This window comes from Chiloscyllium plagiosum, unplaced genomic scaffold (assembly GCF_037043375.1).
Source record: "Chiloscyllium plagiosum isolate Xiang-an unplaced genomic scaffold, Cpla_swu_hap1 HiC_scaffold_2, whole genome shotgun sequence".
Classification (NCBI taxonomy): Eukaryota; Metazoa; Chordata; class Chondrichthyes; order Orectolobiformes; family Hemiscylliidae; genus Chiloscyllium; species Chiloscyllium plagiosum.
In genome coordinates this window covers 32337565-32357670 of record NW_028270140.1, presented here as the reverse complement: position 1 = coordinate 32357670, position 20106 = coordinate 32337565, and the positions used below count along the sequence as shown (strand labels likewise).

At 40.4% G+C, this 20106-nt stretch overlaps 1 protein-coding gene across 4 annotated transcripts in view; it reads right to left on the bottom strand.

Moving 5' to 3' along the window:
• mamdc2a (MAM domain containing 2a) overlaps positions 1-20106 on the bottom strand; it is a 144737-nt gene that overhangs the window by 72151 nt on the left and 52480 nt on the right. For all 4 annotated transcript variants that reach the window (XM_087995816.1, XM_043716618.2, XM_087995803.1 and 1 more), the window contains 2 exons: positions 16046-16130; positions 14771-14908 (listed from right to left, as the gene is read on the bottom strand). In XM_087995816.1, coding sequence (XP_087851942.1) covers positions 14771-14908; positions 16046-16130 — 223 coding nt within the window. The remainder of the gene's footprint in view (positions 1-14770; positions 14909-16045; positions 16131-20106) is intronic.

Below are 20106 nucleotides of genomic sequence, written 5' to 3'. Positions count from 1 at the left end.
ATTTCAGGAATGGTCAATAGGTGTTTCATTTGTAACTCTAAATGTCATCATACAGTTGCCCCAAATGGAATAACAAGATTGTCCAAATAACAGACAGCACAGAAGTTTCAGAAGGAGGTTAGGGTGATGCTGATCAGGCAGGAGGAATTGCACTGGTCGCAAACAGCTTCAGTCCAGTAACAAATAGTTGCAAATGCATTCAACTGTGCTGTGTTGAACAGTGGATGTGCATACACAGTGTGTGGAGTGGATTAGTTGACACAATATCCAGATTCTCTAAATAACAAGGACCAAAGTAAGGTTAAGGAATTAGAGAGTTCTATGTGCTCCAGGTGCAGGGATAACAACACACTAAAATCAATGAACAAGGTAGCAATTCCATGTAAAATAATTTCTTTACAGCATAGATGTATCATTTCAGTCCCCTAACTTTTGAACATTCTGTTTAGAAAAGGCTCAAACCAAACTAGATATGGAACATGGCAAGACAACTGTTTTTGTAAAAACTGTAGATTTCAATTTATCACATTACTGTCTCCCTTTAATGATACCCAACGTATGTAATAAAAATCTTATAGTATTACATCAAGGGATATAGAAGCCAAAGCTAATTGCTTCAGTACTACATCAGCAGTTTGCCCCTACAGATTTTCACAGGTCAAACAGTCCTATTGAATGATGCAGCAGTAAGGGACAAGGAGTATATCAAACTTATAGATAGAGGAATAATACATAAGAAACACGTAAAAAAAAAGGAAAGACACTATCACGCTTGGTAGTGAATCTACCGTTAGCAAGAGATTTTAATTATGTTTTAGCAATGCACTTTAAGATATGGGATAAAGGATACAAATATTTTCATCTGCACGGCAATGAGATTTTGGCAACAACATTTAGTCAGTCTATAACTATAACTTGCAAAGAAAAAGATGATTGTGGACAAGATGCTGAAGAATTGCATAAGGACCCAGTTAAATTCTAAACTAACAGGACGAGGAATTTGCCAATGATATGTGAAAATATGAACATTGTCATAATGAATACAGCAGCAGAAAGCCTCTTTAGTAATGGAGTTTATACAAAGAATCATGCAATAATAGAGATGCTTCATAAAACCTTAGCAAACAAGTACTCAACTAACATCTGTCCTGGCATGGGTAGTCCATGCAAATAACTCACTGCAAATATTTGAGGGCTATTATCCATATCAATTTGTTTTTGTGCAAAATCCAAAAAATTCCTTCAGTAATAAATGATCATCCCTCAGCGTGGGAAGGGATTATAATGTGCTCCACTTTGTATGAGCACCTGAATGCTTTTCATGCAGGGAGAAGGGCTTTCATGAAGTCTGAGGTTTCAGAAAATTTGGCAAGCTTTCCAGCATCATGGAAAGTCATCAAAACTAAAAAGCTTTTTCAAATAAATTAATCCAGGGGTCATAGGTACATTACAAAAGACAAGGGCGGTGACAGCTGAAACGTTTGGGCCACCTTTGAGATAGTGTTGGAAAAGCAATAATTTTATAAGATGGCAATCAAACTGTTGGAGTACATTCCTCAAAGTTAATTGGCACTGATTGAGCATTTGCAGAGCCCAACGAGTAATAGTGATGAGGCATCTTGGAATTTGCTTACACATTTGTTGGACAATGACAAGGAGTAGATTCTGACAGATTAAAAATGGATATAGTGATATTGAAGAACACATTAAGGCTATTTGTTCCACTGGACAACTGCTAACATTTGATAGATTAATTCCAGAAGGGGCTGGTGAATGGAGACTGTCACCATTTCAGAGAGGACAGGGAAAGCCATCGGCAAATACAAAGATTGGCTAAATGTAGAAAGTGAAGGATAGGAGGCACGATCTATAGATTGGATTAATGGTGTAAAAGTATGGAAAGCCAGGATTCATAGGACGAATTCTGAAAGTGGAGTTGGCCTAGGAAAATACCACAGACTGGTAAAAGGAACTCACATCGTAGGATGGGCAGATCTTGACGTAGTCTAGAACAAAATAGGCAGACAATTAGAGGTTGTAGTTTCATAAGATCAAATACAGGTCAGGAATACCACAAGAAATAGAAGCCCTTATTATTGTGGTTTAGTTGCTTCTAACAACATAGAAGCTAAGTTGACAAAGGATATCAAACAAAGAGTTGGAAAGTGTGAAGGAACTTGGTCTATACACTGAAGTGCAGGGCAGGCAGGGTTATCACACAGACGGATATGCACCAACAAAAAGTGCTTCCTGACAGTACACAAAAGGGCAAAGGCAGATTAGTGATTTCTGAGAGAAACTTGGTGTTCAAATTATTAGAGTCAATTCCCATACAGTAAGAAAAGCAAGTCTGAAGATTTTTTTTCAGTCTTCACAAAATATTCCTGCAAATAATATAAAAGCACTATTTTTGCAAGGGGAAATCTTTCAAATGGAGATGTTTTTGAAGCCAGTTAAAGAAGTTGGAGACAGAAGGTAAAATAATTGCACAGAGGCCACTATCCAATCACTAAGTCACCCAGCGGAGTACACTGGCTGTAGCCAGCCAGTTCAGAGACAATCCCTGAAGTGAGGAGATTCTAAATTCCCTGTTTATATCTGTCAGTCGTGGCTCCCCTATTGATATAGGTTAACCATCCCAATCAAGGAACTCGACGTCAATAAGATCTATCTGGTTCCAATCACTACAGAAGGGAAATGGTCTAAATTAAACAAGTGTATTTATGGGTTGAATGATCCATGAAGTTAGATCTGTCCTTTGAAGTGGGCTGTATACAGTTAAAAGTAATGTTTGGTTGGTATCATGAGAGGAAAGCATCAGACATCATTACAACCCACACTGATAATTTCTTAGGACGAGGTTGTGAAAATGTGAGATATATACAATAAAAAGGAGTTTAAGATTGGGAGTAAAACTTCAAGGGCCTTTAAATATAGAGGATTAGATATCAAGCAGAACAAGTTAGGAGTGACCATCGATCAAGAGCCTGACTTAGAACAGATGAAGTGCATCTTAATAAACAGAGTCAGGTGAGGGCATGGTGGCTCAGTAGTTAGCACTGCTGCCTCACAGAACCAGGCACCCGGGGTCATTTCCCGCCTCGGGACACTGTCTGTGTGGAATTTGCACATTCTCTCCATGTCTGTGTGGGTTTTCTCCGGGTGTTCCAGTTACCTCCCACAATCCAAAGATGTGCAGGTCATGTGAATTGACCATGCTAAATTGCCCATAGTGTTAGGTACATTAGTCAGGGGTAAATGTAGGGAAATGAGTTTGGGTGTGTACTCTTCGGAGGATCGGTGTGGACTTGTTGGGCCAAATGGCCTGTTTCAGCTCTGTAGGGAATCTAATCTAATCAAGGTTGTCACAAAAATAGGATCCTGCTTCCAAGGTAGAAACTCAATTAAGAAATTTGACTGGTCAGTCAGACCAGATCAGATACCAGTTGATCATACAGTCAGACTAAATTAGATACCAGTTATGACCTATTGGAACTGTTTAGTTCAAGTTTAGTTCAGAGCTCAGAGTAAATAAAACATGACTGGCAGGAATGTGCAGTAGCAGGGAAGTGGACTGGGAGGAGTGTGCAGTGAGTAAGCACCACAGTGAAGCAGACTGTGAAGGGAAGCAACAGCAGGAATTAAAATAAAGCAGAAGCAAATAGCTTCTTCAACTTATCTCATACCTGAATTGGAGATGCCGGTGTTGGACTGGGGTGGACAAAATTAAAAATCACACAACACCTGGTTATAATCCAACAGGTTTATTTGGAAGCACTAACTTTCAGAGTGCTGATCCATCACCAGGTGGTGAAGAAGCAGTGCTTCGAAAGCTCGTGCTTCCAAATAAACCTGTTGGACTATAACCTGGTGTTGTGTGATTTTTAACTTTGTCATAGCTGAAGTATAACATCACAGGAAATTAGGTGATTGCAGTGGGCGGCACGGTGGCACAGTGGCACAGTGGTTAGCACTGCTGCCTCACAGCACCTGAGACCCGGGTTCAATTCCCGCCTCAGGCGACTGACTGTGTGGAGTTTGCATGTTCTCCCCGTGTCTGCGTGGGTTTCCTCCGGGTGCTCCGGTTTCCTCCCACAGTCCAAAGATGTGCAGGTCAGGTGAATTGGCCATGCTAAATTGCCCGTAGTGTTAGGTAAGGGGTAAATGTAGGGGTATGGGTGGGTTGCGCTTCGGCGGGTCGGTGTGGACTTGTTGGGCCGAAGGGCCTGTTTCCAAACTGTAAGTAATCTAATCTAAAAAAAAACAGAGGTATCGCTTTTGTGTCTTTTCAATTGAACAAGTTGTTTAAATCATTAGGTATGATTACAGCTGCAGAGTACAGTTAGGAAGTTCACTTTTCAAATATTAAACAGCCAAATTACATGTTTGCAGCAAGCAGTGACTACACAAAGAATGTTGGCTCAGAGTTGCTGAGCTAGAGTCTGAGCTGTGGACACTGTGACATATCAGGGAGGGGAAAGGTGACCTGAACAGTGGGTCTCTGGAGACAGTCACTGCCCTGAGATTAATTACATCAGGGCTGTCAATGGTCAGAGACAGTAGAGTGTGACTGCAGTAAGGCAGATATTGGGATGTACAGTTAGTAGTTCTTAGCCAGTTCTTGTTCGTGGTGTGGACTAAGGCACAGGCTGCAAGGAGGATGGAAAATCTGACCAAAGCACCAAGATAGAGTGCAATGGAAAGGGAAATGTATCGGTTAATGGGTGTGGCATAATTCGGACAAAAGTTGCTGTCCTCTGTAGCAAAGACAGAGTATCCCAAAGACTTTGTTGCCTACCTGGGTTCAGGACATCCCTTCTGGACTGGAGAGGAACTTGGAATGGGAGGAGAAGGATCCAGGTGTCATGGTCTATGTAAGTACCAATGACATAGGTAGGATTAGGAAAGAGGTTCTGCTGACAGATTATGAGCAGCTTAAGGCTAAATTAAAAAAAGCAGAATCTCAAAGGTAATAAGCCATGTGCAAATTGGCAGAGGGTAAGTCAGATTAGAAAGGTAAATAAATGGCTGAAAGATTGGTGTGGGAGAAATAGGTTCCAATTGGTACCAGTACTCGAGAAACAGAGAGCGGATCTTTTGATTGGGCTTCACTAAAAGCACATTAGGTTTGGTATCCCAGTGAATCATATAACTAGGTTTGGAGATAGTTAATTACTGGGGTGGGAGGGAGTCAATTTAAGGGAAGATTGAAAAATCAAAAAGAAACAAGAGAGAGGAGAGATGCAGAAATGACAAAGAGGCAAAAGTGTGACAGGGAGGGGCAGAAAATATAAACAACAAAGTCCTGTAGATGCTTGAACCAGAAAAGAAGTATTCACAAAACGAATCAAAACTTAAGCGTTTTTATCTGCATGCATGGTTTCATAACTAGAAGAGTTTATTGGACAAATAGAAATAAATGAATATAATTTGATCGCAATTATAGAGACATACTTGCAGTGTGACCAGGACACAGAAATCAACACTCAAGGGTATTCAAAGTTCTAGAAAAACATGCAAAAAGCACATGGGCATATTTATTAACAGTACTGTGCTATCAGTGCAGTGGTGAATTGGCATTTCATTTAGGAACCAGCTGCAGATGATCGAAAAACTAATATAAAGGGAAAGAAATTATATGGAAGTAAATTGGCAAAAAATCTTTTGAAAGATCAACAACTTTTTTGGGGGGCTCCTGCATCAGGGAGGCTGAGAAAAAGCAGGCAACTATAAGCCAGTTAGTCTGACCATCTGTCATTGGGAAATGTTAGAATCCATTACCTAGAAAGAAATAGCAAGTTAGTTAGAAAAGTTTAACAAAATGAAACAGAGCCAATATCATTTTGTGAAGGGAAATCATGTTGTCAAATTTGCCACAGTTCTTTGAGGATACAATAGGCAGAGTTGATGAAAGTGAACTGATAGATGTATTGCATTTGGGTTTCCAGAAGGCATTTGATAAGTTACCACATAAATGATTATTGTGAATAATGGGAGCTCACAGTATTGTGGGTAATATATTAGCATGGATTGAGGATTTGTTAATATACAGAAGACATAGAGTTGAGATTAATGGGTCTTTTTTAGGTTGGAAAGGTGTAACTCGTGAATCAGAAGCAGGATGTCAATTATTTACCATCTTTATGAATTACCTGGAGGAGGCAGAGTGTAACACTGCCATATTTGCTGACAAAATACAAAAATGGAATCAGAAGAGAATGCTTCTGTTTGACCAATTTTCTTGACCCTTAACTTTATTGAGGAAACAGTATCCCATGTGGAGCCTGAAAAACCTGAGATTTCCAAAATACATTTGAAAATGTATTTTGGCGGCAAGGTGGCTCAGTGGTTAGCACTGCTGCCTCACAGCACCAGGGTCCTAGGTTCGATTCCAGCCTCGGGCGACTGTCTGTGTGGAGTTTGCACATTCTCCCCATGTCTGCGTGGGTTTCCTCCAGGTGCTCCGGTTTCCTCCTACTGTCCAAAGATTTGCAGGTCAGGTGAACTGGCCATGCTAAATTGCCCATTGTGTTAGGTGCATTAGTCAATGGGAAATTGGGTGGGTTACTCTTCAAAGGTCGGTGTGGACTTGTTGGGCCGAAGAACCTGTTTCCACACTGTAGGGAATCTAATATATTTTTTTAAAAAGCCTTGAAAAAATGTCCATATCACAAAGGAGGAAGTGCTGGATGTCTTGAAACACTTAAAAGTGGATAAATCCCCAGGAACTGATCAGGTTTCCCCTGGAACTCTGTGGGAAGCTAGGGAAGTGATTGCTGGGCCTCTTGCTGAGATACTTGTATCATTGCTAGTCACAGTTGAAGTGCCGGAAGACTGGAGGTTGGCTAACGTGGTGCCACTATTTAAGAAAGGTGGTAAGGACAAGCCAGGGAACTACAGACCAGTGAGCCTAACGTCAGTGGTAGACAAATTGTTGGAGGGAATCATGAGGGACAGGATTTCCAAGAATTTGGAAAGGCAAGGACTGTTTAGGGATAGTCAACATGGCTTTGTGTGTGGGACATCATGTCTCACAAACTTGACTGAGTTTTTTGAAGAAGTAACGAAGAGGATTGATGAGGGCAGAGTGGTATACGAGATCTATTAGCAAGGTTAGATCTCATGGAATACAGGGAGAACTAGCCATTTGGATACAGAAGTAGTTCAAACGTGGAAGACAGGGAGTGGTGGTGGAGGGTTGTTTTTCAGACTGCAGGCCTGTGACCAGTGGAGTGCCACAAGGATCGGTGCTGGGTCCACTTCTTTTCATCATTTACATAAATGATTTGGATGTGAGCATAAGAGGTACAGTTAGTAAGTTTGCAGATGACACCAAAATTGGAGGTGTAGTGGACAGCGAAGAAGGTTACCTCAGATTACAACGGGATCTTAACCAGATGGGCCAATGGGCTGAGGAGGGGCAGATGGTGGTTAATTTAGATAAATGCGAGTGTTGCATTTTGGGAAAGCAAATCTCAGCAGGACTTATACACTTATAAGGTAAGGTCCTAGGGAGTGTTGCTGAACAAGGAGACCTTGGAGTGCAGGTTCATAGCTCCTTGAAAGTAGAGTTGCAGGTAGATAGAATAGTGAAGAAGGCATTTGGTATGCTTTCCTTTAATGGTCAGAGCATTGAGTCCAGGAGTTGGGAGGTCATGTTGTGGCTGTACAGGACATTAGTTAGGCCACTTTTGGAATATGGCAATTCTGGTCTCCTTCCTATCGGAAGGATGCTGTGACACTTGAAAGGGCTCAGAAAAGATTTTCAAGAATGTTGCCAGGGTTGGAGGATTTGAGCTCTAGGGAGAGGCTGAACAGGCTGGGGCTGTTTTCCCTGGAGCACCGGAGGCTGAGGGGTGACTTTATAGAGGTTTATAAAATCATTAGGGGCATGGATAGGATCAATAGAGATGTACAGCATGGAAACAGACCCTTCGATGTCTGGGGTGGGGGAGTCCAGAACTAGAGGACATAGGTTTAGAGTGAGAGGGGAAAGATTTAAAAGGTACCCAAAGGGCAACTTTTTAACGCAGAGGGTGGTGCCTGTATGGAATGAGTTGCCAGAGGAAGTGGTGGAGGTTGGTACAATTACAACATTTAAAAGGCATCTGGATGGGTATATGAATAGGTAGGGTTTGGAGGGATATGGGCCGGGTGCTGGCAAGTGGGACTGGATGGGGTTGGGACATCTGGTCGGCTTGGACAAGTTGGACCGAAGGGTCTGTTTCCATCTCTATGACTCGATGACTCTAATCTGCAAAAGGGATTTGAAGGGTGAACAAGTGGGCAAAAACTTGGCAACTGGAATTTAATGCATGAAAGTGTGAAGTCACGCATTTTGGTCGTAAGAATCAAAAGGTAGATTATAATTTAAATGAAGTGAGACTCCAAACAAGTGCATCTGGATTTTCTTGTGCATTGTACTTAAAATGTTAGTGTGCAACAAGTAATGAAGACAACAAATAGAATTTGGCTTTTATTGCTAAGGACCTGGGAATTTAAAAATAGGGAAGTCTTGTGACAACTGTACATGGTTTTGGTGTAGCTGCACATGGAATGCAATGTTAAGTTTTGTGCCCTGTATTTAAGTAAGGATATTACTCATTTTGTAGGCAGTTCAAAAGAGATTTACTTGGCTGATTCCTGAGATGAAATGGTTAATTAATCAAGGACGGTTAAATAAGTTAGGCCTCTATTTATTAGAGTTTAGAAGAATGAGAGGCGATCATACAAGATTTCAAAGGGGACCTGATAGGGTAGCTTTGAGAAGATATTTTAATTAGTCAGGAATCTCAAACTTGGGCTCATATATAATAATGGAATATTAATCTGAAACTGAATGTGAAGGAATTTCTTCTTCCAGAGGGTCATGAATATCTGGAATTTTCCACCTCAGAGCTGTGGAGGCTAGATCACTGCAAGTATTTAAAGGGGATGTCGACCGATTTTTGAAATATCAAAGAGTTAAGAGAGACAAACACCTGGCATGAAAGAAGAGTTGAGCCGTGGGATAGATCAGCCATGATATTACAGGACACTAGGGCAGACTCAACTGGCTGAATGGCTTTTTCCTGCTCATATGTATTATATTTTATTAAAGAAGTTTAAATTCAAGAAATATGCACTTAAGTTTCTGGCTTTGAATGACCCAGAAGATATAAAGCTCATCATTTTTATTGATACTTCACACCCGGGTCTTCCAGATGGATATGCCAGGATAGGAGGGGTTATTATATTCTTGGCTGTAAAGAATGATAAACACAATTTTTTGGTCTGGGAAGCCAAGAAAATGCAAGGGTAGTTAAAAACACCTCGTCTGCTGAAACATTGATCTTGGAAAAAGCAATAAATGCATGAGGTGTCCTTATATAAGTTTTGCTTCAGAATATTAGACAAGGGGCAAACTGAGAAAAATTTGTCTCAGGAATGTTATGTGTGGATAATCATTATTTTTGGGATAATGTTCATTTGCCAAAGGGTGATGTAGAGAAAACTTTGCAAGTTGACCTTACTTAATATGGAAAAAGTGTTAGGAAGAACTCTAAACTAAAATAGGTTAGTCACCAATTGTCAGATTATTTTACAAAGAGGAATGTTGTCCTAAGAAATTATTAAATATTCTCAAAAGGGAACTTCTTATGTTATGATGAGAACATGGAATATTTAAAAAAGAACATGCAAAATTTCATAAGAATATCAATTTTTTTCTCTAATTGCTTCGTAGTTATTTCTATATGTGGAAAAATATATTTTTGAAATAACAAGGCATGTGGGATCTATTAGAGGTGATTGTATTATAACGTGCAACATTAACGAAAAGCATTGATTAAATTTGGAAAGAATAAATTTAACATTTTTGTTTTAATAAAAAGGGATTTGGCTTATATCTGGTTAATCATGCTAATGTCTTTATTTCAGGTTAAGAAGAAAACAGATGTTTGCTATCAATTGGCTGAGCACATGTACAGAAGGAACATGTGTCACATTGAAAGTGGAATGAGAGGGGTAAAACTGAGCAGGTCAATAAACTCTCCTCATTAAAAAAAGAAGTGCATCTTGATTTAAATCCCTCCAACCTGCTTATAATCTATTTATAATTTCCACTTATGAAGACATCCAGAATTAGGGGACATTAAGTTAAGATAGTCACTAATAAATCCAATGGGAAATTCTGGAGAATCTGTTTCAGAGAAAATGGATCTCACAAGGAAGTGAATAGAATAGATACATTGAAGGGGAAGCTGAAAAACAAGGAACATAGGGATGTGTTGATAGAGGACCTAGAAGAGTGAGAGAAGGGTCTTAAGAAGCATAAATACTATCTTAGACGAATTGGGACGACTAGTCTATTTCTGTACTGTATATTCTTTAATCGCTCCATTCTTTCTAATTCATTTTGTCACATTCTCATTTGAGGTTTCCCTGGTTTTCTTTTCTTTTGCAATGGTTGTACATCATAAAATCTGATGGGAGCATCACACAGAATAAAAACTTCATGAATGGAAAGAATCATTCTTTCCTCTAGCACAATTGTGCAATTTACTTTGCTGGTTCTGACTAACACACAAACTCAGATTGAGTTGTGTAATCGCAAACCCACTTTGGAAAGTCCTAGAAAATAAGCCATCAATTTAAACATAACCAGCAATCACCCTGCTGTACAATGATAATTGTTAAAAGAATAATCTCTCCTTAGTGGCAAGTACACAAATATTTCTTAACCAATTTGCCAACCTTTGCCATTCTGGATCTGAATAAGATTGCTGCTCTCTGCTACACTTTGACTAAGGTCAAGGGTGTGGTGCTGGAAAAGCACAGCAAGTCAGACAGCATCCGAGGAGCAGGAGAATCAATGTTTCGGGTAAAAGCCCTTCACCAGGAATGGTTCCTGATGAAGGGTTTTTGCCCGAAATGTCGATTCTCCTGCTCCTCAGATGCTGCCTGACCTGCTGTGCTTTTCCAGCACCACATTATCAACCCTTAACTATCACACCAGCACAGTCGGGGGGAGAGAGAGAAACCAACTTTCTCTGGGATAATTTTCAGAACAAAGTCATATGTCACGAGTGGCTTTGCAGTTCAATAAAATCCAATAATTATGCAACAATGCTTATTTACCTGGCACCAGAAATACTCATTCAATCTCAAGCAAAACAAGCTATGAAATGATGATTCACCAAAGGATTACAGGGGGAGATGTTTTGACTGGAATGATTAAGAACAAACTCATGATTTTGAGTTTTACATAGAACAGTACAGCACAGGAACAGGCCCTTCGGCCCACCATGTCTGTACTGACCATGATGCTAATCTAAACTAACTCCACCTGAAGAATAAGTTTGAGTTTCTTTCATACTGACATTGCTTTATTTTTTAAATAGGCATTCATTTTTTTATGTCAGTGCGTTTTGGCATTTCTACCCAATAAGACATCTGGTTGAGAGACCAATGCCTATCCAGATGCACCCTGCTCTCCCCATTTATAATCAGAATAAAAGTTGACATTTGTTAATATTTTAAATTTTTTTACTTTAGTCAGTTTTATATAACTCTTTAACGCTTTATTAATATCAAAATATCACAAAATACTTTGATTCACTGAGTATTGGACTCTATAGATCATTGAATTATAGAATCAGGCAGCATGGAAGGAGGCCATTCAACCCAAGCTCACTGAGAGAGCTATCCAATTCATTGCATTCCCCTACTCCTTCCCATAGTCTTGCATGATTTTTTTCTTCAAGTATTAATTCTATTAACTTTGGAAAGTTATTACTGAATCTGTTTCCAATGTCCTTTTCTACACTCCAGATTGTAGCAACTGGCAGCAAAGGAAAATTTCTTCCCATCTCCCCTTTGGTTCTTTTTCCAATTGCCTTAAATCTGTGTCCTCTGGTTACTGATCCTTCTGCCACTTGATACAGTTTCTATTCCTTAAACTATTAAAGCTCATTGTAATTTACAACACCAAATCTCCCTTATCCTTCCAAGTTCCAAGAGGAACAACACAATATCCTCCACATAACCTCAGTCCCTCATCATGAATTTGAGAAATTACATAAAGCCTTATGACAACCATCCTTTGGCATTTTCTGTTGGTTTTGGGAGTCATCATGTGGTTTTGCTATGAGTAAATGCCTCTTGTGAAGTATTTATCTCACTGTTTAATTACAGATGTCAACGGTATTACTTTCCTGCAGATCGGTGATGGTTCGAGCGCCTAATTAATGTTTGTTCTTTAACATATAATGCTTTATCCATATGTGGTCAGAATATTTTTTCTGGATTATCCCCCACTGTTGCAGTTCTGTGCCCCTTCCAGCTGTCAATGATATAATGCATAACAGACTTCGGTATCCTGTAAGTTGTTGTACTCTTGATCCACCAAAAGTTTTTTAAGAGCTGAGGTAATTTATTTTTATTTCATTCTAGAACAACGATGATCGAGGGTATATTTTTCCTTGACATTCCAATTCACATTGGAATTAATCGGGGTCAACTTTCCTTTCCTTATAGTTGCTGGATACGTTGTACCTCAATGTGAGTTAGAAAAAACACAAACATAACAAGAAAGGAGAGAGACACAAAGCTGGAAGTTATCAACCAGTTATTCCAGCATTTGTTTTTGATAATGGATTCTAGCATTTTTCCAAAGTAGTCGTAGGACATTTAGAAAATCCCAATACAATCAGGCAGAGTCAACGCAGTTTGTGAAAAGAAAATTGAGTTTCACAAACATATTAGAGTTCTTAATACATTATCCACTATACATTGGATAAAGGGTAACTGGTAGAAATGGTCAAAACAGATTTCTAAAAGGCATTCAATAAAATTACTACACAAGATGAGAACATATGGTGATAGATTAGCATTAACCTTGGCTAACTAACATGAAACACCAGTGAACAGATCATTTTCTGGTTGGCAAACTGTAGCTAGTGGGATGCCACAGGGACCAGTGACCTAAACAATTAATGTTTAATAAATATTAATGACCTAGATGACAGCATCAACTGAATTGTTGTCAAAGTTGATGATGCTACATAGATAGGTAGGAAAGTAAGATGTGAGGAGCATACAAGGACTTTTCAGTGATATTAGATGAGGTGAGTGCGTTAAAATCTGGAGCACTGCTGTTTGTATATTCTCTCCCCAAGACAGCAATGGAAGCTGGGTGTTCATAAACATATTCAGTGCTGAGATTGACAAAAATGAATTGACATGAGAGTCCAGGATTATGCAGAAAGGCTGGAAAGTGAAGTTAAGCTACATTAGAACAGCTGCGATCTTACTTAATGGCAGAATAGGTTTAAGGTTCAATTGACTTATCCCTGCTCATACTTATGTTGGTATTTCTCATGTTATTAGTACAAAGACAGAGAGCATTTTACATGTTCAAATGATGTTGTCACTTACATGACCACAGAAAATCAGGGTAGCAGGAAAAGGTTAACTAATTGATAAAGTTAAGTCAACATTGAAATTGGCTGGGGCACCATGAAGAGATTCCCTGTCTTACCATCAATACACATACCCTAATCCCATACAGAATCATGCAATCTTCAGGAGGAGGCAAAGAAAAGTGCTGGGGAAAAATAGGTCAATAGGGAGATAGAGGTACTCTGAAAGATTATTCTCTGACTCAGGCAATAGAAGCCAACCTAGAAGATTGTATGCGTTAATTGTTTGAGAAAGGCACATGCCTTCCATAAGATGTTACCTTGCTCCAGTAAGGAGCTGTCTACCTCCTTCTGACCAAGAGTATGAGCCCACCACACAACTTAATAATTGTTCCCTATAGCTCATTACGCATTTGGTGCAATACTCCAACATTACTGCCATGATTGTCTGTCTTGTGGTCCCTGTACCCACTGAGAGAACAAGATAACAGAAACATCCCCATGTATTTCTCACTACCTTTTGTGCAAGTTAACAGGATTATAATCCATCCTGGTAACCTTTTGAGATTTTGGGATCAAATCCACATTTTTCTTGATGTAGATGCATTCTTAATTAATGACATGTTGTCTTTTAATTCAAAACAAAGTACCGGAACCAAATCCGAGGGTTTTGCTTGAGTCCAAACAGAGACACTGTTTTCAGTGTCAAGAGGGTCAGGAACTGAAGACAATTGGCAAATGCAGGTGATGTTGAGAAGTATTTTTCACACAGCAAGCCATCACAATCCAGAATGCACTTTTAGAAACAACATAAAGGTTCAATAGTGACTCCCAAAAAGCACTGGTTAAATGCTTGAAACTGAAACAGTTGCAGGCTATGGGGAATGAGCGAGATGTGTGTTAATTGCACATTAACTGTGTAGATGGTGGGCATTAATTGCGAATGTTCTTGAGGCTGCAGACAGAAAGGATTGTGAATTGGGTTTGAAACAGAAAGCAGAGAATGTGAGTAAAAGAAAATAGACAGACAATTCAGTGAGAAGGGAATACAGGATTATAACGAGAGATTTAGATGAGGAAAGATGGGAATACACACAGACTAAAACTGTGATCAAAGGTATATGCTGTAAATAAATACAAAAGTGTATAAAGACTGGCTACTGTTCCATCTTTCATCGATGGGATTTCTGGAATCGAACAGCATGTAGTACTAATTGGAGCTCCTTCAAAGAGCCATCATGGGTATGATGGGTTGAATGGCCTCTTCCTGCACTGTACGATAAATTTCATGAAAATATTTTAACAGCCTTTCAGAAATGACAACAGATTTTTGTTTTAGTCCACAAATATTTGCGTGATAGAAAACATACCCTGCTCATTGTCCAACGTATGATCAGTCGGAAGATTTGTGGGCGAATCTCGAACAGAACCTCCACCGACTAGCCAGTTGAGATTTGGGTTCCACCTGTTGTTATAGCCGCAAAGGTGATTCTCTTCGAAGGTACACACTGGAATTGTAACAACACTCGATGAAATCAAACATCACAGCATTGCACGCAGAGTAAGATCAAATTTAAAATCAAGCCTATACACTGACATAGAAAGTGGATACATTTGCCACTTGTTTCTGAAACACAGGGTAGATGCAAAACATCCCAACATTCTGTATTCCATGCCCCGTGGGCATTGCCAAACCTCCCTGTAGCCTACAGAACACTGCTGCAAGCAACCAAGGTAAAAAAAAAATCACTAGGCCACTAAAAGCAATTTGTTTTTACATTTCTTTAAACACTTAGGCGATTGGGGGAAGGTGGTTGGAGATGAAGAGTCATTTGGCGAAGGTTTCCAGAATACAACCAAATATGGTTGATTACTTGGTAATGGAGACTACAGGAATTAAATTATTTTTGTAAATCTTTAAAAAAAAGAGTCATTTGGGATGTTCAATATTAGCTCAGCATTGTTTTGGACATTGAGGGAGTTAAGATAGAAGATCAGCCAGGATCTTATTGAAATGCAGAACAGATTCAACAGGCCAAATGATCTTCTCCTGTTTCTTATATTATCCAACTCATTAAAATTAAAATTGCCACTGAAGCCTGGACAGTTATGTTTAATTGCGGAGAAATATAATTTCCCTGGAGCGTCAGAGGCTTAGGGGTGACCTTATAGAGGTTTAGGTAGGGGTATAGATAGGATAAATAGACAAAGGCTTTTCCATGGGGTGCGGGAGTCCAGAACTAGAGGGCATAGGATTAGGGTGAGAGGGGAAAAGATATAAAAGGAATCTAAGGGGCAACTTTTTCACACAGAGGGTGGTGCGGGTATGGAATGAGCTGCCAGAGGAAGTGGTGGAGGCTGGTACAATTGCATCATTTAAAAGGCATCTGGATGGGTGTATGAATAGGAAGGGTTTGGAGGGATATGGGCCAAGTGCCGGCAAATGGTGCTAGATTGGGTTGGGATATCTGGTCGGCGCGGACAGGTTGCACTGAAGGGTCTGTTTCCGTGCTGTACACCTCTATGACTCTAATTGTTCCCTGCTTAAACCACTGCATTCAACATTGGCTTCCGATTTTTAACAAGTAGAAGAACAGTCTCATCATCCATGCACTCATTTTACTGTAGCAATTAAATAAACTTACCAATGCAGTAACCAGGAGTGATGTTGATTTCAAAAACTGCAATACTAGCCTTTGGGTCTGGACTGACTACAGCTTCTAGAAGAATCTGTGCAGAAGCAGTAAGAAGTATTAATGTAAAACATTTGTAAATAATGGTTTATGTTTCCTGGGGAACATTTTACGAATTGTAACGAACAGAGTACTTCTTTAATTTTTCCTAAGTGATTCTCAGCTTATATCCCAACAAACTGAAGGTGGTGTAGTTATTGGACGATTAATTTGCTCACCTCCAAATAACATCCCAGCCAGATTTTACATGTGGCAGTCTAGATTGCTACCACTCAACGCAGGAGGAGGGTTGGTTAACTGCAGCTGCTTCGACATATGGTTTGTGTTACACTGTGAAGCCAACAGCACAGGTGCCACTCCTGTACCAGTTGAGGTCTCCACAAATGTCCCACCTTCTCAACCTTGCCTGAGGTGTGGTGACCCACAGGTTACACTCACCACCAGTCATCTACCTTTAATGGGAGAGTGGGACTATGGTAACTTTACTAAAATCCAGTGAATTATCATGAATGGCATATCAACGTCTGCTTCCCACAATACATTATTTAGGTGGATGCCAAAGTCAATGCCACTGCCTGCCCACCATTTATAAACAGATCTCATTAACCGTCAATAAGTTTGTAATTAAGTCAAATCACCTGAAAATAATGATGCCCATGCCACAATGCAGTTATTAAGGGAAGGCAGGTGAGAGTGGGCAACTCTGGTGAAAATGTGGAAAGGAAAGGGGAAGTGCCTGCTTTGCTTGTAACCAATCCACAGTTGGGACCTACCTTCCCAAGATGGTAACCCTAAACCCCAATGCCTCCCTCTCTACTGCTTCTCCACCCTCTAAAACCTAATGCCTATCCCAACCCCTCCCTCCCGAGCGTGCCTATCCCTCTCTGGGTAAAAATGGCAGCCTTATCGAAGTCTGGGTACCATGCTGTTTTCACTATGGAACTGCTTGCAATCTGGAGATCTCCTGGAAGAATTGAAGAAAACTTTCATTTATATAGTGCTTTTCGCAACTACGCATTTTTGAAGTTTGGAAAACATAGCCAATTTTGGTCAATCAGACTGAAAACATCTTCACTGAAGACCAGAAATCCTACACTGAGCTTAAAAGGCTGTCACCTACAACTTCCCTGAAATGGCTGAACCAGTATGTTACTGAGTATGTACTATTAATGTCTCCATGACATTTGTGTTTATAAATGTTCTGTAAAAGCTAGTGCTTCCAAATAAACCTGTTGGAATACAAAAGATAGCAGCATTACTCTTTCCTTCCTTACATATGGCAGTTCTGGCTGAGCAGGTAGTACTCTGGCCTCTAACTGAGATGATTGTGGGCTCAAGTCCCAATCTATGAATTGGAGCGTAAGATCCCAGTGAGCACACTCTGAGGTACTGAGGGACCATTATATGGTTAGATGTGTTTTCTTTTCAATGGACTTTGCTTTCTCAGACGGATGTAAAGGTTATTATTAGTTCAGACAGAAGCAGAGGTCTTCCATGGTGTCCTGGACAATACTTATCCTTCAACCAATATCACTAGAAATAGACTATTTGATCATCATTGCTTTGCTTTTTGTGGGAGCCTGCAGATTGAAAATTGACTATTGTTTTCTACACTTCAAAATGCTTTGTTGTGAAACGTATTACATAAATGAATATTTTCTTTTTTTCTCTCATGACAGCTCCAGATGAAGGTTTAGGATAGGCGATGGCCCAGTGGTATTATCACTAGACTATTAATCCAGAAACTCAGCTATTGTTCTGAGAACCTAGGTTCAAATCCTACTATGTCGGATGGTGGAATGTGAATTCAATAAAAAGTTCTGGAATTAAGAACCTACTGAAGTCCATGAAATCATTGCCGATTGTCGGAAAAATCCACCTGTCTCACTAATGCCCTTCAGGGAAGGAAATCTGCCATCCTCTTCTGGTCCAGCCTACATGTGACCTCAGACCTAGACTCAGCAATGTGGTTGACTCTTAATTGCCCTCTGAAATGGCCAAGCAACACTCTCAGTTGTATCAATAGCTATGAAGTCTCAACCAAAAAATGAAACCAGATGGACCACCCAGCATCAAACTAGGCATTGGAAACAACAATGGCAAAAATAGCCCTGTCAACCCTGCAACATCTTCCTTATTAACATCTGGGAGCTAGCGCCAAAACTGGGAGAGCTGTCTTGCAGATTAGTCAAGCAACAGCCTGACAAAGTCATACTCACGGAATCATGTCTGACATGTTCCAGACACCACCACCATCATCCCTGGAAATATCCTCTGCCAACAACAGGACAGCAGAGGTTGATTGATGGGGGAAGGGATGTAAATGTCATATACATGGACTTCAGTAACACATTTGATAAGATTCCCCATGGTATGCTGATGGAGAAGGTGAAGTCTCATGGGGTCCAGGGTGTTCTAGCTAGATGGATAGAGAACTGGCTGTGCAACAAGAGACAGAGAGTAGTGGTGGAACGAAGTTTCTCAAAATGGAGACCTGTGACCAGTGATGTTCCACACGATCTGTGCTGTGACCACTGTTGTTTGTGATATATATAAATGATTTGGAGGAAGATATCGGTTGCCTGATTAGCAAGTTTGGAAATGACACCAAGATTGGTGGAGTAGCAAATAGTGAGGGGGATTATCACAGAATATAGCAGAATATAGATAGATTGGAGAGATGGGCAGAGAATTGGCAGATGGAGTTCACTCTGGGCAAATGTGAGGTAATGCATTTTGAAAGATCCAATTCAAGAGTGAACTGTACAGTAAATGGAAAAGTCCTAGGGAAAATTGATGTACAGAGAGATCTGGGTGTTCAGGTCCATTGTTCCCTGAAAGTGGCAATGCAGGTCAGTAAAGTGGTCAAGAAGGATTACGGCATGCTTTCCTTCATTGGACGGGGTATTGATGCAAGACTTGGCAGGTCACGTTACAGTTATATAGGACTTTGGTTCAGCTGCATTTGGAAAACTAGGTACAGTTCTGGTCGCCATATTACCAAAAGGATGTGGCTGCTTTGGAGAGGGTGCAGCGGAGGTTTAGCAGGATGTTGCTTGGTATGGAGGGCACTAGCTATGAAGAGAGGTTGAATAGATTAGGATTAATTTCATTAGAAAGACGGAGGTTGGGGGGGATCTAATTGAGATCTACAAATTCATGAGAGGTATAGATAGGGTGGATAGCAAGAAGCTTTTCCCAAGAGTGTGGGGGACTCAATTACTAGGGGTCATGAGTTCAAAGTGAGAGGGGAAAGGTTTAGGGGAGATAAGCGTGGAAAGTCCTTTACACAGAGGGTGGTGGGGGCCTGGAATGCATTGCCAGCGGAGGTGGTAGAGGTGGCAATGATAGCATTATTCAAGATGCATCTTGACAGATACGTGAATGGGCAGGGAGCAAAGGGATACAAATCTTTAGAAAATGGGTTTAGATAGAGGATCTGGATGGGTGCAGGCTTGGAGGACCGAAGGGCCTGTTTCTGTGCTGTAAATTTCTTTGTTGTTTGTTCTTTGTTCTTTGAGGTGGTGGCACCGTGGTACACAGCCAGAAGAGAATTGCCCTCAGAGTACTTAACATTGACTCCAGACCCCATGAATTCGCATGGCTTCAGGTTAAACATGGGCAAGGAATCCATCTGCTGACTAACACCTATCATCCTCCTTCGGCTGATGAATCGGTACTCCTCCATGTTGAACAATACTTGGAGGAAGCACTGAGGACTGAGGATGGACTCTGGGTGGGGGATTTCATTGTCTACCACCAAGAGTGGCTCAGCAGCAGCACTAATGATTGAGCTGGTCAGGTTCTAAAGGACATAGCTGCTAGACTGGGTTTGAGGCAGGTGGTGAGGGAACCAATAAGAGGGAAAAACATACTTGATGTCATCCTTACAACTGTGCCGGCTGCAGATGCATCTGTTCATGACAGCATCAGTAAGAGTGACCATTGCACAGTCCTTGTGGAGAGAATGTTCCACCTTCACATTGAGAGTACCCTGCATCATAAGGTGTGGC